Raw genomic sequence first — 17639 nt, forward strand, 5'->3', positions numbered from 1 at the left:
GGTGAAGGTACTGTCATCTCTCACCGAGAGGATTTTCTTCTCAGGGTTGGAGTAGGGGGTAAGGCTGCGCCCCTCTGGAGCTGCCTACCTGAGTGGGGAACCTTTCCCAAAGTTCCAATCCAAAACCCCCGGGGAGGGGGACTCTCGGGCCTGCAGGTCTGGCACCCAGAGCCCATGCGAGATCCTGGACCCCGCTGCATGCACCTTGGCCTTCCACTCAAAGGAACAATTGCAGGAGAGAAGGATTTGGGTCCATTTCAATACTTGACAGCACTGACCCCTTGCACTCTTCATTCAAGGCCTTCATTCACAGATTTTTCTCAGCTGCTTAACTGACTGGTAATTTCAGAGAACCCCTGTGAAAACAGACAGATCGAAGGGCTATGGTCTTTTCCTCCCTCCCCTCAGAGATTTTTTTTTTAAATTCTTATTGGCTTATAGTTGATGCACAATATTGTTAGTTTTTGGTGTACAGCATAGTGAATCAGTTATACACATACACGTATCCACTCTTTTTTTTAGTCTTTTCCCATATCGTCATTACAGTGTGTTGGGTGGAGTTCCCCGTGCTATACAGAAGGTCATTATTAGTTATCTGTTTCATGTGCGTGTGCGTGCTCAGTCACTTCAGCCGTGTCCAGCTCTTTGTGGGCCCTGTGGACTGTAGCCCGCCAGGCTCCTCTGTCCGTGGGATGCAATTAAGGCAATTAATATCCTCATGTCCTTGAATGAAATATGTCTGTAGGATAAATTCTAAGGCAAGAATACTGGAGTGGGTTGCCGTGCCCTCCTCCAAGGGATCTTCCCGACCCAGAGATCAAACCCAGGTCTCCTGAGTCTCCTGCATTGCAGGTGGATTCTTTATCGATAAGCCACTGGGGAAGCCCCATTTTATGTATCAGTTCAGTTCAGTCGCTCAGTCGTGTCCGACTCTGCGACCCCATGAATCGCAGCACGCCAGGCCTCCCTGTCTGTCACCATCTCCCGGAGTTCACTCAGACTCACGTCCATCGAGTCAGTGATGCCATCCAGCCATAGCATCCTCTGTCGTCCCCTTCTCCTCCTGCCCCCAATCCCTCCCAGCATCAGAGTCTTTTCCAATGAGTCAACTCTTCGCATGAGGTGGCCAAAGTACTGGAGTTTCAGCTTTAGCATCATTCCCTCCAAAGAAATCCCAGGGCTGATCTCCTTCAGAATGGACTGGTTGGATCTCCTTGCAGTCCAAGGGACTCTCAAGAGTCTTCTCCAACACCACAGTTCAAAAGCATCAATTCTTTGGCACTCAGCTTTCTTCACAGTCCAACTCTCACATCCATACATGACCACAGGAAAAACCATAGCCTTGACTAGACTTTCCTTCCAAGGAGTAAGTGTCTTTTAATTTCATGGCTGTAGTCACCATCTGCAGTGATTTTGGAGCCCCCAAAAATAAAGTCTGACACTGCGTCCACTGTTTCCCCATCTATTTCCCATGAAGTGATGGGACCAGATGCCGTGATCTTAGTTTTCTGAATTTTGAGCTTTAAGCCAATTTTTTCACTCTCCACTTTCACTTTCATCAAGAGGCTTTTTAGTTCCTCTTCACTTTCTGCCATAAGGGTGGTGTCATCTGCATATCTGAGGTTATTGATATTTCTCCCGGCAATCTTGATTCCAACTTGTGCTTCCTCCAGCCCAGCGTTTCTCATGATGTACTCTGCATATAAGTTAAATAAGCAGGGTGACAATATACAGCCTTGACGTACTCCTTTTCCTATTTGGAAGCAGTCTGTTGTTCCATGTCCAGTTCTAACTGTTGCTTCCTGACCTGCATATAGGTTTCTCAAGAGGCAGGTCAGGTGGTCTGGTATTCCCATCTCTTTCAGAATTTTCCACAGTTTATTGTGATCCACACAGTCAAAGGCTTTGGCATAGTCAGTAAAGCAGAAATAGATGTTTTTCTGGAACTCTCTTGCTTTTTCCATGATCCAGGGATGTTGGCAATTTGATCTCTGGTTCCTCTGCCTTTTCTAAAACGAGCTTGAACATCTGGAAGTTCACGGTTCACATATTGCTGAAGCCTGGCTTGGAGAATTTTGAGCATTACTTTGCCAGCGTGTGAGATGAGTGCAACTGTGCGGTAGTTTGAGCATTCTTTGGCATTGCCTTTCTTTGGGATTGGAATGAAAACTGAGCTTTTCCAGTCACTACTATTTTATGTATAGTAGTCTGTATATGTTAATCCCAATCTCCCAATTTATCGCTCTCCCTCCCTACCCCCACCCCGTAACCGTAAGATTGTTTTCTACATCTGTAACTCTGTTTCTGTTTTGTAAATAAACTAATTTGTACCTTTTTAAAAATTCCACATGTAAGCGACACCATACAATATTTGTGCTTCTATGTCTGACTTACTTCACTCTGTATAACCTCAGGGCTGTGTTTTTTAACAAAATATTTTCTCTTTGCTGGGTAAACAAAGCAAAGGTTCTGTAAATGTTACAAGGATCACACAGAAATAATGGAGATCGCCATGGCCTGTACCACTAACCTGAACCTTCCTGGATTTCTGGCAACAGTGGGTTCTAGCCCTGGCTTCCCTGCCCACCCACAGGTGCTGTAGACCGGGATGCTGGGTGGAGGCAGGAATCAGCCTGGATCTCACCCCTGGTACTCACCCCGGTGTGACCGTGGCCAGGCCCCTCAAATCTCTGAGCCTAGGGAGATTTGGCTTAGAACATTTCCCTTGCTCTGAAAATTTTAGCCCAACCATCTCCCTTTCTGAAATCCTTTCTATTTTAGTAATTCTGAGAACATATTCAGAGAGGTATTGTATTACGTTCCTAGGTCTGCAGTAAGAAATTGTATGACCGAAAACTGGGTGATTTAACCGAAAGCTATTCTCCCATGGTTTGGGAGCATTCTCCCCATTTTTTTCAGATTTCCCCAGAGATCTCCACTTAATCCCCTCTTAGGTGTCTCTCTAATGTCTTCTTCCAATAGATCAAATCAAATATATACACGTACACTAGCCTGTCCTCAGACCCTCCAAGTTCTACAAATTGTTCTCCAACTGGCTTTATTCACCTTCGTTGCATATTTTGACATCTCTTCCTTTGGATCTGCCCTATTTATTCTTCACAATGATAGTGTTCTATTCTGAGTGGTACATTCTTTATATAAATGTCTCCACTTGTTGGGCTCTTGGATTTGTATCCTTTTTGCTTTGACAGACAATGTGGCAATTAATATCCTCATGTCCTTGAATGAAATATGTCTGTAGAATAAATTCCGAGCAGCTGTGTGAAAAGCTAGGGTATTTCTGTAGAGAGAAGCTGTACCACTTAAGTCTTGTCATCAGCTGTGTGTGAGAGTGATTCTCCATCCATAATCTTGCTGCATAGGGTGTTATTAAACTACTTTCTGGGGTTTTTGATGTACAGAAGTTTTAAACGTTGAGTGAATGAATTCATGGCTATCACTGTGTGGTTTCTGCTTTTGGTATCATTAGAATGGCCTTCTCAAATGTGAAGATTACTTACAATTTTTTATTGCATTAAAGCCTCTTCAAATTTATGTAATTTGAGAATCAAAAATACAGAAAGGTTACAATGAAAAGGTGGATTAGGTCTCCCTCCTCCACTGTACCCCAAAAAAGGTAATTTTATTTCTCATGCATCCTTCCAGAATTTCTTTATTCATATATAAGCAAATGCAAATATATATATTCTTATTTAGCTCTCCCCTCTGTCTTTTAAAATTTTGCACAAAATGGAGTGTAATGTATACACTATCCTGCACTTGCTTTGTGCAAATATATTTTGCAGGTTAACCCAGATCAGTAAATACAAAGCATCTTCACCCTTTTTTTTTTCTTTCTCTTTAAAGAAAGTGCCTACTTCATTGTGGGGGCAGCTGCACTATAATTTATTAAACCAGTCCTCTGTTGATGGCCATTCAAGCTGGTCTCAGTCTTTTATTATTATAAACAATTAGACAGTGAATAATGTCATACCATTTCCTGTGTGTACAATCAGTTTGCAACGTTGATTCCCAGAAGTGGAACTACTGGGGCAAAGGCCCTGTGTGTGTGGCACTTGATTAGATCTGACCAAGTTTCCTCCTAGAGCAGTTGAAGATGATTTGAAACCTGTGGCTATATTTTCTCTTAGGGTTTTTTTTTTTTTTTCCTCAACGCTTTTTAAAAAATGAGAGATTTGCATCTAAGCGAAGGCACAGACTTTAAGGATCCTGTTCAGTGAGTTTTGATGAGTGTATATGCCTATGTGACCCCACCCCAATCACCGTAGAGAACATTCCATCTCTCAGAAAGTGCTCTTATCCCTCTTTCCACTCGGTAACCCTCCCTCCTTCCCGGGTAACCGCTCTTCTGCTTTCTCAGATTTGCCAGTTCTAGAGCATCAGCCAAATAGAATCCCACAGTCTGTAGTCTTCTGAGTCTGGCTTCTCTTGCTTAGTATAATGTTCTTGAGGTTCTTTCCATTGCTGTGTGTGCCAGCAGTTGCTTTTCACTGCCCTGGTGTCTTTTTGACACTAGCATTTTTTTTTTCCATTGACTTAGAAGGAATTCTGGTGTATGATGTGTATTCGTCTTCTATAGCTGCCGTAACAAATGTCCACAAACTTAGTGGCTTAAAACCATGCAGACTGATCATCTCACAGTTTGTTGGTGAGAAGTCTGGTGCCCGTGGCAGGTTTCACTAGGTTGAAATCAAGATGTTGCCTGGCTAGGAGGGTCTGCCCAGAATCCTTTTCTAAGCTCATTCGTGTTGTTGGCAAGATCCAGTTGCTTGCAGCTGTAGGGCTGAGGTTCCTGTTACCCGACTGTCACCCAGGAGCCTCTCTCTCTTTCCAAGGCCACCTACGTTCCTCCCCTTTGCTCCCCCTCCATCTTTGAGGCACGAACCGACGGGGTTAGTCTTTTTCAGGTTTCACGTCTGCTTCTGCATCTCCCTCGCCTTCTGCTTCTCCAGCATCTTTCTGACTCTAGCCAGATAAGTTTTCTGCTTTAGAGGGTTAATATAATTAGATTGGGCTCACCTAGATAAGGGCTTCTCTGGAGAAGGAAGTGACAACCCGCTCCAGTGTTCTTGCCTGGAAAATCCCATGGACAGAGGAGCCTGGTGGGCTACAGTTCACGGGGTCACAAAGAGTCAGACACGACTGAGCGACTGAACACGCACAGGTGTTGTTAGTAGTAAGCAAATCGTAGTCCTCAAAGTCAGTTGAGATTGAGTTCTGACTTTGGATTCTTAGCCCATGCTGTCTGTGCCCACCTTCCTGTGGGAACAGGAAGGAGTCGGTTTTAAAAATCGCTGTCTCTGCCCTCCGTTTTTGCAGTTGTCTGTATCCCCAGCTTTCCAGAGTTGATCTTGGATTGTTCACTACTTTGAGGATGTTTTGAAAGGATTTCAATTAAAAAACAAAAACAAACAAACAAACAAACAAAACCTACCACCAGGAAACAAAAAAAGTAAACAAATTTGCTGTTAAGTTGTTATGTTGTACCCAGATAAGGGACAGAGGAAAAGCCTCTCTCTCTGCCCCTTTCAGCTGCCCAGAGCCCACCCTGTTTGCGGTCTGGCTCCTGTAAGTCAGTTATAGAACTCTTCATGTGTATACACACAATGCAACTATAATGGAGAAGAATTTTTTTTTTAAAAAAGAATATAGATATATACATGTATAACCGAATCACTCTGCAGTATACCTGAAACTAACACAGCACTGTAACGATCAACTATCCTTCAATAAAAGACAAAGCCGAATAAAGACACACGCACACACAAAATGACAGCAACCAGTGTCTGCCTTGTTTTCAACTTGCTGGTTTCAGAACCTCGCCAGCACATTTGCATTTTTCTTACGTCTGCTTCCTCTGTTGTTGCCAAGCAGCCCTGGCCACCTCCCAGCAACTGGACCTTGACTCCTCCTATGGATACAGTGAAACTGAGCAAAAGCAGACTCTGCCCCTGTGAAACTGTCTTTACCTTCTGATCTTTTAGCGTTAGCCCTGCTGACAAAACTGAAAGTGCAGGAGCCTTTCCCGGCAGTCCAGTGGTTGACTTCACCTTCCAGTGTAGGGAGTGCTGGTTTGATCCCTGGTCAGGGAGCAAGGGGGTACTAGTGGTAAAGAATCTGCCTGCCAATGCAGGAGAAGTAAGAGATGCAGGTTCGATCCCGGGTCCGGGAAGATCCCCTGGAGGAGGAAATGGCAACCCACTCCAGTAGTCTCACTTGGGAAGTCTCATAGAGGAACCTGGAGGTTTATGGTCCATAGCATAGCAAAGGGTTGGACAGGACTAAGCATGCTTCCCAGCCAAAAACAAAGCATAAACCAAAAGCAACATTGTCACAAATTCAATAAAAACTTTAAAAAACGGTCCGCATCAAAACAAACAGAAAAGCTGAAAGTACAGACTGTGATGGATCCAGGCCTGCCAGCGCCGCTGACTGTTTAGCCTCTGCCTGGTTTCTTCAGAGTGGAGTCTCGCCCCCGAAGCCAGTCCACCTAGGTTTGGATTCCAGCACCGCCCCTGTCCCTGGGACTATGGCAAGGCCCTTATCTCTCCTTGCCTCAGTTTCCCTATTTGTCAAATGGGGACACAATCAAGCCTACCTCCTGGGGCTTCTGGTAAGAAGGAAATGACATGATAATGTAAAACACATAGTAGGTGCTCATTACAGATTCGTTCTCAGGAGTACTGTCATTACAGTACATTATTACCACTGTGTTTAACAGTTTCATCTATTTATATAGACTGCTCACTTGTTTTAAAAAAAAAGACTCGACAGCAGAGCTCTAAGCATTCTAAGGCAGCGATATAAAGCATTCTTCCCTGTAATGAAGGTGTAACTGTCAATAAATCCTGTTGAGAAGCAAAAGACTTTCTTTGTGGTTGGCAATCCCCCTTTCCCTTGTTGCGTGACCGTACCAAGAAAAAGCCAAGATGTAAGATGATGAAAACACTGGATGTCTACTCATAACATTTAGAGCTCACTTAATTTCTAGAGAAAAATCAGATGTGAATCGTTTTTATTGTATTTGTAAGTACAGTGGAAACGTTTTGTGTTTGAATTCTTAAATTAAGCCCTTGAAGAGTCTCATTTTAATAACATTTATGGTCTGATTATGAAGGTGGCACATTTTCTGGCAATTGGAAAGTCAGAAGAGCTCAAGGAGGGAAATTAAAACCCTACCTAATTCCAGTGGTGAGGCTGTTAACATTCTGACATGTCTTCAGTACATTAGGTGTGTTTAAAATTTAATTTGGGATTATGTGCCTTTTTATGTAGCCTGTATCTTTCATTTAGTAACGTAGCCTATCATTAAATGTTCTTTTACAACATGACTTTAAAAATAACCGTGTGGTGTTCCACTATATGGGAGTTTTATGACTGATTCAAATCCGTTACACATTATGGAATATTTAGGGTTATTTCTGGTTTTTCACTGTGGTGAACATCTATGAGGCTAAGTATATCAGCGATCTAATATATTTCTCCTGTAAGCCGTATATGACAGCTCCCACCATTTGGGGTCACTCTTAAATATTTCCTAGTGACCCTTTACTATTTTAATTCTTCATCCTTTTGCCTACTTGCGATGGTGATCCTGGGTACTTGTATTCCTTTGTGAGTTTTCTGTCTGTGGCCTTACACATTTTGATCAGATTGACCCTTTCTTGCAGTGAAAAGGTATTTATAAAAGAGGGGTACCAGAAATTCCCTAGTGGTCCAGTGGCTAAAACCCTGTGCTTTCGTGGCCGTGGGCCTGGGTTCAATCCATAGTTGAGGAACTAAGATCCCACAAGCTACATGGTGCGGCCAAAAGGAAAAAAAAAGAGGGGGAGAGATATTAACCCTTTGTCAGTTGTTACAGACATTTCCTGTTTCCAGTTGTCCAAAAATGGCCACTTTAAAATTATTTATTTGACACCTGGCTGGCAGTATTTGAAGGAGAAACACATGTTTTTAGTCTCTAATCAATTATATAAACTTTTTCTCACGGTCTCCTCTGTCATCTCTGTATAAATGTGAGTTATAGAATTATTTAATGAAAAGTCTAGGTGGAATTTTTAATTGTGACTTGTTTAGCAATAACATGCCTCATTCTGGAATAGCTCTGCATGGTGAGTGAGGAATGCAGTTCAAAAGTCCAGTTAGCTCATGGGCTTAAAATAAGCCACCGGGACTTCCCCTTCCCTGGTGGTCCAGTGGCGAGGACTCTGTGCTCCCAATGCAGCGGGCCCGGTTTTGATCCCTGGCTGGAGATACTAGATCCCACACGACACAACTGAGACCTAGCACAGACAAATAAATATTTTAAAAGTAAAATAAGCCACCCCTTCTGTCTGCTTGGGTTGGCTTCCCTAGCCCCCAAACCCTTTGCCAAGGTTTGAAATGATACAAACCAACAGGGATTATTCTCTGTACAATGATTGTGCTGGTCAAGAAGGCTTTTGATAGATTGTACTACCCCACAGGTGCAGGGCCTATGCAGCCACCTGAAGTGTCCTCATTTTTTAAGACTTTTCCCACTGCCTTCCTTTTCCTGCTGCCATCTTGAGAAGAGAAAATTCTAAGGGACATCTCTTCTGATCCCCACTTTTCTTTTGGCCATAGCGTGTGGCATGCAGGATCTTAGTTCCCTGAACAGGGATCAAACCCATGCCTCCTGCAGGGGAAGCAGTCTTAACCACTGGACCGCCAAGGAAGTCCCTGACCCCTCCCTTTCCCCTGCCTCCTTGGCAGCTGCTTCTCGAGGCTCTGTGAGGCCTCTCCTGTCCACTACCTTGGTGTAGCAAACACTTCCTGAAGCCTCATCAGGTGGGCAGGGCTCCAGGCCACACCAGAGAGAATCGGTAACAAGCAGCCTCTCTGGGACTGGCATTCTAATTCATTACACAGCAAATATTTAAGTACCCATTCTGTGCTAGGGCCACCAAATGAATGAAACAGGAGTCAGGAAAGAGGTAAGGGCTTCCCAGGGGACGCAGACAGGTAAGTGGGCAATAGCAATCTCAGGGACAAAATACTTCGAGGCTTTTAGGACCTTTGGAGACAGTGGAAGGACTCTCAACTCCTTGGATGAGTAGGCAATGCAGTACAGGGTCAAGGGCAGAAACTTGGAACTGGGGTCGGAACTGGGGACACCCATTAGCCCATCCTTAAGCAAGTGAGTTGAACTTCTTGAGCCTGAGTTTTCCTCATCTGAACAGTGAAAATGGTGCCTCCTTCTGAGCTGCTGTGATGGGTAAATGAGAGTAACGCTTGTTGCGGTTGTGGGAAGAGCTGCCACTTATCTAGTGCACACCGCCTGCCAGCTTCATGTCGTCTTTTTAAAAAGATTTTGTTCATTCTTTATTTTGGCTGCCTTGGGTCTTCGTTGCTGCACTGGGTCTTCACTGCTGCGCATGCGGGGTGGGGGCCGCTGCTCTGGTTGCGGCGCACGGGTTCCCCACTGCAAGGCCTTTTTTCTCTGCACAGCGCGTGGGCTATAGACACTTGGGCTTCAGTAGTTGTGGTGCATGGGCTTAGTTGCCCCACAGCTTGTGGAATCTTCCTGGACCAGGGATCGAACCACGTCCCCTGCGTTGGCAGGCGGATTCTTAACCACTGGACCAGGGAGGTCCTTCAGATCGTCTCGTGCATGGAAGCTGCCTCCTTCCTTACAGCCTGCCTGGTCATTAATACAGAATAAATGGAATCGTTCTGGCCGCTGCTCCAGAGGTCAGAAAAGAACTGAGAAAGAAACCGTCTCCGATCAGACACTCCGTCTGGTCCCTGGGTGGGGAGGGGTGTGGGCAGGGTGTGCCTTCAGCTAGTGGGAGGGGCCAGGATGAACAACCTGCCCCTTCAGACTCCGAGCGCTGCAGATGTGGAGAGGACGGAAACCGCGCCGCCAGCCTTCCCTCCTCTCCTCACAGGATGGACCCCACAGCTTACGCTGAGCGGCTGAAAGAGTCTGGCAACCAGGGCTTTAAGAGTGGGAACTTCTCTTTGGCCATCAGAAAGTACGATGAAGCCATCCAGATTCTCCTGCAGTTGTACCAGTGGGGGTAAGTGTTCGGATTTTCTCCCTGCCTCTTCTTCTTGTGTATGGAAGGGCACGCACTCTCGCTTTTGTGTTTTTCTCACCTTTTATCACACCAGCTAGTATCAGTTTCCTTTCTCCTCCCACTTTCTGTTTATCTTCTCTGCAGTGTCAGTCTCAGTGGAGCTAGAGGAATTCAGGAAACAGAAAGTGAAACGCGGGGGACTGTTGATAAACCTTGCAAAACTTGCCTTTTTGTCTGGTTCCAACAGAGTTCCTGGGATGACTGACTCTGTCTCCAAGCCTCTGGGCTTGTCATTCATTTGATCTTGTTTATCTGTGCTATCAACCCACTGGCCTGGCCACAGGGCAAGCCACCAGGAACTAAGGCTCACCTCTTCCCCTGCCCCGTTCCGCTTCTAGCAGACCTGTTCCCAAACATTTCAGGATCACAGCCTGCTTACAAATTATGGAGGACCCCAGAGAGCTTTTGTTGGTGTAGTTATCAATAAAGCCTGCATTAGAACTCAAAACTGAGAAACATTTAAAATATGTATTTATTCCTTATTTTAAAATGTCAGTAATAAACCCATGACATGCTGACACAAGCAGTGTTTTTATGAGGAATTACTTTTCAAAACCAAACATTTAGTGAGAAGAGTTTCACATTTTATGTATTTGCAAGTCTCTTTAATGTCTGTCTCAGTGGAAGACATCTGGCTTCTCACATCTGTTTCTGCACTGAGTCTGTTGTGACATCACACTCCAGGTAGCCTCTGGAAAATCCCCCATCCACATGTGAGAGGAGGATTGTGAAAAAGGCACCTGCTGTCTCGGCATTATTTTATTAGTTTCCTGTTGCTGCTGTAAGAAATGACCACCGACTTCGTGGATTAAAACAATACACATTTATGACCTTGTGTTTCTGGAGGTCAGGGGTCCAAAATGAGTCTTGTGAGGCTAAAAAGCAAGGTGGTGGCAGGGCTGGTTCCTTGGGGAAAGTGAAAGTGAAGTCACTCAGTCGTATCCGACTCTGCGACCCCATGGACTGTAGCCTACCAGGCTTCTCCATCCATGGGATTTTCCGGCAAGAATATTTGAGTGGGTTGCCATTTCCTTCTCCAGGAGACCTTCCCAACCCGGGGATTGAACCCCAGTCTCCCGCATTGTAGGCAGACGCTTTACCGTCTGAGCCACCAGGAAAGCCCGGTTCCTTGGGGAGGAGCCTCCATTTCCTTGTCTCTTTCACCCTTGAGTGGCTGCCTGTATCCTTGGCTTGGGGTCCCTTCGTGCATCCTCCTCAAAGCGCATCGTTCCAGTCGCTACTTCTGTCATCACATCTCCTCCTCTGCCTGTGGCCGACTCGCTCAGTCGCCCGCTTACAAGGACATCTGTGATCGTATGCTAGTCCAGATCCTAATCTCAAGATCCTAAATTAATCCCATCTCCCAAGTTCCTTTTGCCATAAAAGAAAACATTATTTGGAAACCATTATTCAGCTAACTGCAATTGTGAAGATATTTTGACCTTGGGGACCACCTGAAGTGGTCTTGGGCACCCCCAGAGGTTACCGCATCATTCTTTGGGGACAGCTGTAATAGAGGAAGCAGACGTTGGCATTTGTAGGGCGTATGCAGCGTAAACTTGTACCTCGAAGTGGCACTGAGCTGAGTTCCTGACACATGGCTCCCACCTCCTCCCTCCTATCTCCTGTGTCTGCGCTGGATTGGAACTGACTGTAACTGACCTGGGCTTGTAGTTCTGTCATTCTGCCCCCTCGTGGTTCAGATCAGAGCTGTGTCAGAGAGTGCCTCATTCATCGGGGGAAACGTTGACTTCCCCTTCTGTCTTGCAAAGAAAAAGGTAATGTCAGATTGTGGTGGGAGTACCACCACATGGTGGTGGAGTACTGACCACGTGATGAGTACTCACATCTCAACGCCGCCACTTAGCAGATGCATGACAGCTAAAGGGACTCCTGCCTGCACCCTCATGTATTGCCTTTCATGGGACCTTCCTGATACAGTTCCCGGTGCCCATCACCTGTCACCTGCCTTCCTGCTGCTGCCAGCTGACACAGGGCTTGTGGTCCACGAGCAGGTGTCCTGGGGAGAAGGGGATGGAGGGAAGCAGGATCGGGTAGGGATGGTGTCTCCACTGGAGTCAGCTCTGGACCCTGAGTTGTACTGCAGAACTGTCTCTCTTTAAGACAAGGAGGCTGACCTTTCTGATACCTGTGTCAGTCAATCACCAGCTGGTAGATAGGCTGTCTGGCCCCCAGGAATTGTCCAAGGGAGTGGGGCGATTAGTCAGCTCAGGCTGCAATAACAAACTGCCATTGACAGGGTGGAATAAACAACAGGAATTTGTTCCTCACAGTTCTGGAGACTGGGAAGTCCAAGGTCCGGGTGGCGGCCAGTTCAGTTCCTGGTAAGTGCCCCCTTCCTGGTTTGCAGATGGCCTCATTCTCACTGTGTCCTCCCATGGTGGAGAGAACAGGAACACTCTGGTGTCTCTGCTTATAAGGGCACTAATCCTATCATGAGGGCGCCGATCTCCTGACTTCATTTAAACCTAATCACCTTCCTGAAGGCCCCCGCTCCAAATACCATCACTCTAGGGGTTGGGGATTCAACAAATGAATTTGGTGGAAACACAGTCCATAACCAGGGTATAATTTCCTGGGGAGAAGGCAGCTCCCATTAGGCTGAGGATAAATGGGGCTCAAGGAGACCCTAGCTGCGGCCCACACTCATTCCTGCTAGGATTGGCTGCACTGGCCAGGGTTTCTGGGCTGGACACTTGGTGTCTACTACACTGTGGTCACAGCTCCCTTGTCAGTTACCCTCTGATAGACTCACCACATCTCCTGAGCTTCTGGGCCCTCATACTTTACGGAAAAAACTAGATACAGAAAGCCCTGCGGGTGGGGACATAGTAGAGGAGATTTTTACTTTGCTTTATATTTTTGTGGGTATCTGTATTACCTAACTTTTCTGTTTGTATCATTTTTATAATGCAAGTAGTTCAAAGAAAGGAAGTATAAGCCTTGCTTTTCCACTTTGTGTGTCTTGAATTAAATAGCACTTGGACTTCTGTTGACTTTTTATGGTATATTTTGTGTTTTGCTTCTTCCAATTTGGTTTCAGCAATAACCTTGCAGCAGTATGACCCCTAGACCCAGGCCAGTACTTTGACCACCTGATGTGAAAAGCTGACTCATTGGATAAGACCCTGATGTTGGAAAAGATTGAGGGCAAGAGAAGAAGGCGGCAGAAGGGATGAGATGGTTAGATAGCATCACTGACTCAATGGGCATGAATCTGAGCAAACTCTGAGAGATAGTGAAGGAGAGCGGAGTCTGTCATGCTGGAGTTCATGGAGTCACAAAGAGTCAGACATGACTTATTGACTGAACAACAAAGAACCAGGCAGGAGAGGCCCTGACCTGCTGTGCTTTTGAGGCCCGATTTTGCCTTAATCCAGCTGTACCCTCGCTATGGAGGGAGTCTGGGGCAGAGGCTTTACCCACTCAGAGCCTTGCTTCCTTCCACCAGGACCCCAGAATTCCTGTCTATGGCCCCTGCTCCTAGCATCTGCACGGGCCTCTTACCTGCAGACAGTTTTCAGAGTGCTTTCCAAGGTTAGGAGTGAGGACTGAGCTTGGACATCACATCTCCTGCCATGCAGGATGAAGGCTGAGCTGGAAAGAGAAGGAGTGGTGAGGGGCACCAGCCTGGCTCACCTGGCCCTGAAAGAGTGCCTGTAGTTCTAAATTTGAAGCTTGCCTTTCTGATTTAATTAATTTAAATTTACATGGCTGTATGTGGTCTGTGGCCACTGTATCGGACAGGGAAGATTGGTCGCATGACGTAGGTGCCTCCTTTTGCACTCTGGCCCTGGGTCCCCTCCCATTTGGGTGGCCCTGCCTATGTACTAGGACAGTGCTCATCCAGCATCTTTCGCAGGCTCCGTGGGGACCGTGTGGTCACATGTTTTGAGGAGCTCTGCCTCCATTCAGCATGCACGTGTATGTGCGGTGGCCCCCACGGTGTCTGGACTTTGTGAAGGCTCAGTGAGAACTCCCAACCTCTCCACCCTGAGGACCAGTTGTCCGTTTTACAGCATCTTCACCAGTGGACTCTAAGGGATAAAAGTCCTGTGGAGATCAAGAGGAGGTGGACTCGAGGTGCTGAGAACATTTGTCATGAAAAAGTGGGAGGAGAGGATTTGGGAGTGAGGAAGGGCACCTGGGACATTGCAAATGACCTCGCCTTTGTAGGCTGTGAGGGTCAGATGTCATAGGTATAATTGGGACATTTCCTGCTGAAACCCCATCACCACGGCAAAAATAATAAGTATCACAACTGTGGCCTTCAAGGACTGGGTTCTGTATTTGCAGGACAATACAGCTATTTACCGCCTACCGGTTGGTCCTTTCCCACAGGGTTCCCCCCAGGGACTTGGCTGTGCTGCTGTGCAACAAATCCAATGCGTTTTACAGCCTTGGGAAATGGAATGAGGCCTACGTGGCTGCCAAGGAGTGTCTCCAGTGGGATCCGACCTACATAAAGGTAGGCTGACTGTGGACGCTGCAGTTGCTGCCTCCTTCCCTTCCTTGGTGTTTGTTTTGTCTTTATTCTTCCATCTCTCATGTTTATTTTTTTTGTTGTTGGCTGTGAGGTCCATGTGGGACCTTGGTTCCCCGACAAGGAATCAAACCCGCACTCCTTGCATTGAGAGCTGGGCGACAAGGAATCGAACCCGCACTCCTTGCATTGAGAGCTGGGCGCCCTAAGGCGGATTGCCAGGGAAGTCTCTGTGTTTTTAGGAGTGCCTCTCATTCAGCTCTCCTTGCACTGTAGACAGATGTGCACAGCATCTGGAGGCGAGTAGGAAGGATGGTGGCCAAGTGTTGAAAGACGTTTGCAGGGGAGAGTGGAGCCAGGCCTAAGGTGGGTTCAGTCCAGTGGTGGTCTCGGAGCTTATTTTGTTCTGATGTATTTACACCCAAAGTCATAGTCTCTGCGTGTTCTTTGCTGTTTGCAAGTTTCAGTTTTTTCTCCTTCCTGGTCATAAGAATTCCCCGCAAGAGGGATTTTATGGCGATCCTTACTTCTTGGAGTTTCTGCTTCTAATCAAAGAAGGGAGGCTCCAGAAAGGCTTCTTTCTGCATCTGTTGAATCTCAGATGCCTTCATCTCAAAAGAATCCTTCTGCCAAAGTATCACATTTTGGGGTGATATATTCTGATCCCCTTCACCTCCCTCCAAAATAAAAGGTGAAACTTAGACCTGAGAAAGGCAAAGAAATGGGAAATTCTGTACCAGCTTACTTGGCTGCTTGCTTCCTCTGACTGTCAACTAAGGTTTTAGACTTTTTAAAATGCAAACAAATCAGTAAATAATCAGAAGTTTGGTGAAGTTGAATTTCATCAAAATTTAAGTTGAATTTCAGGTGCTTGCTTCTTTTTCTTTTTTAAGTGTTTATTTATTTGACTGCCTTGGGTCTTCGTTGTAGCACTTGGGATCATCCTCGCATCATACAGGATCTTTCGTGGCAGCACACAGACTTCCTAGTTGGAGTGGAAGGGCTTAGTTGCCCTGTGGCATGTGGGACCTTAGTTCTCTGCCTAGGGATTGAACTGCTTCTCCTGCATTGCAAGGCAGGTTCTTAATCAGTGGACCATCAGGGACGTCACAGGCGCTTGCTTTTTTCTTATGAACCCAGTTGGTGAACACCTTGTATTATTTTAGACAGAACATTGTTTTGGTAGCCCTTGATACTGATTCATTTCAGTGGTCAAAGTGGGGAAGGCAATATGGATCATTTTGTTCCTTCTCAGGAGCCTAACAGTTTGCATACAGGCAAAACTAGACCATTTTCCTCTATTAATCATTGTAAGTTTCCTCTCCCTACAGAAACCGAAAAATTTTTGGCCTCTGGTGTATATTGCTTGTAATATGGAGCTGAGTGACCCTCAGTGCTTGCCATTTCCATTGAAAATCGTGTTTACTTGGATTGAAAGGAGCAGGGAACAGCTCCTGTGTTGACATGACAATCTCATTCTTTTCTAGAACACTGTAGCTGTAGGACTACATGGTTTCATTTCTCCCTTCTTGCTCAGGCTGTGTTTTAAGGCACAGATACATAAACCACATACGTCATTGGAACCAGGCCCACTCCTTTCTCTCTGATTCTTACGCTGTGTGCTCAGCCGGTTAGTCATGTCTGACTGCGGTACCGTGGACCATAGCCCACCAGGCTCCTCTGTCCATGGGATTTCTCAGGCAAGAATACTGGAGTGGGCTGCCATTTTCTCCTCCAGAGGATCTTCCCCACCCAGGGATCGAACCTGCGTCTCTTCTGTGTCTCCTGCATTGGTAGGCGATTCTTTATCACTGAGTCACCTGGGAACAGAGGACACCAGCTGGCTCCAATGTTAGATGCTGTATGTGTCATGGACTTGAAAGGGATTCTTTTCTCGCCAGTTACCACTTGATAGGAGCATTGTGGCATGGAATCCGATGTGGAAAGCCTATATCCAGAGCTCGTTAGAAATCTGTGTTTACTTGGAAATCAGTGTTTACCTGTAGTCTGTTGCCTCTGATCCTCAATCTTGCCTTGCCTTCAGCAGCAGTTTGGAAGAGATGGGCATGTTAACACTTCTGTTTTTTCTCGTTGCAGGGATACTACCGAGCTGGTTATTCCTTGCTGAGGTTGCGCCAGCCTTATGAAGCCGCTCGCATGTTTTTTGAGGGTCTGTGGCTCGTGAGGAGCAGCCAGGACAAGACCCAGATTGCTGATTTCTTGGTGGCAGTCTTCACCACGATGGGCAGTAAGTCGGGACTGGGGGAGGCCTGCCCTCTTTCTTTCTTTTAAAGGTCTTGTGATTGTCTTTGAATGGCTCCTTGGGGACTCTGGTTTCTGGGGAGATAATTACAGGGTGTTTTTCTTTGTGGCTTCTATATGCAGTTTGAATGAAACTTGACAGTGGAAAACACATGGAAAGCTTTGATGGCCCAGGCCTTTGCGGAAACAACTTCATCTTTTTGCACAAATCACTTAAAGCTGTCCCAGTTTTCCAGTTTTGTTGCAGACTTCTTAAGCTTTCTATGTTGCTATCCATAGGCCTGTCCCTACTTATACTACATGTTTTACCTGATTTTTGCATGTATTTCTCCAGTATGTCAAGAAAGGGTTCCTGTTTGCCATGAAAATAATTTGAAGGGACTGAGGGAGGGTCCTCCGGAAGCTGACAGTCTGCTAGGAACACACCCGGGTAGGGGTGGGCATGTTGGGGGAGGTGGTGAATTGCATGGACCATTAGGTTATTAGTCTGACGACCTGGCCTGTGATATGGCTTTATCCGTGTCCTTAAGTTGGCAAAAACAGACAAGTATGAAACATAATATGAAAGGTTCCCTGCCAGGGACAAAGGCGTTCTTTCCCTGGGTATCACAGCATGGTCTAAAGTTCTACCAACGGCCAGGCTGTTGTTTTCCAGTACTGTTTTTGATCAAATTTAAGATTGCACTAATTTAAGATGTGCCACTATTTTTAAATTTTATCGTTATGATTTTATCTTTTGGCCACACCACACA

The 17639-nt window shown here is 46.0% G+C and overlaps 1 protein-coding gene across 3 annotated transcripts in view; it reads left to right on the plus strand.

The window, feature by feature from the left end:
* The window catches only part of TRANK1 (tetratricopeptide repeat and ankyrin repeat containing 1), a 95358-nt gene that overhangs the window by 9695 nt on the left and 68024 nt on the right, over window positions 1-17639 (plus strand). The window contains exons 2-5 of one of the 3 annotated variants that reach the window (XM_069561300.1): window positions 9930-10061; window positions 12416-12466; window positions 14484-14610; window positions 16723-16873. In XM_069561300.1, the coding sequence (XP_069417401.1) occupies window positions 9930-10061; window positions 12416-12466; window positions 14484-14610; window positions 16723-16873 (461 nt within the window). Of the gene's footprint in view, window positions 1-9874; window positions 10062-12415; window positions 12467-14483; window positions 14611-16722; window positions 16874-17639 lie in introns of those variants that run through there. The other 2 variants (XM_069561301.1, XM_069561299.1) reach the window with 2 other exon arrangements.

Source organism: Ovis canadensis, chromosome 19, assembly GCF_042477335.2.
Source record: "Ovis canadensis isolate MfBH-ARS-UI-01 breed Bighorn chromosome 19, ARS-UI_OviCan_v2, whole genome shotgun sequence".
NCBI classification, from domain to species: domain Eukaryota; kingdom Metazoa; phylum Chordata; class Mammalia; order Artiodactyla; family Bovidae; genus Ovis; species Ovis canadensis.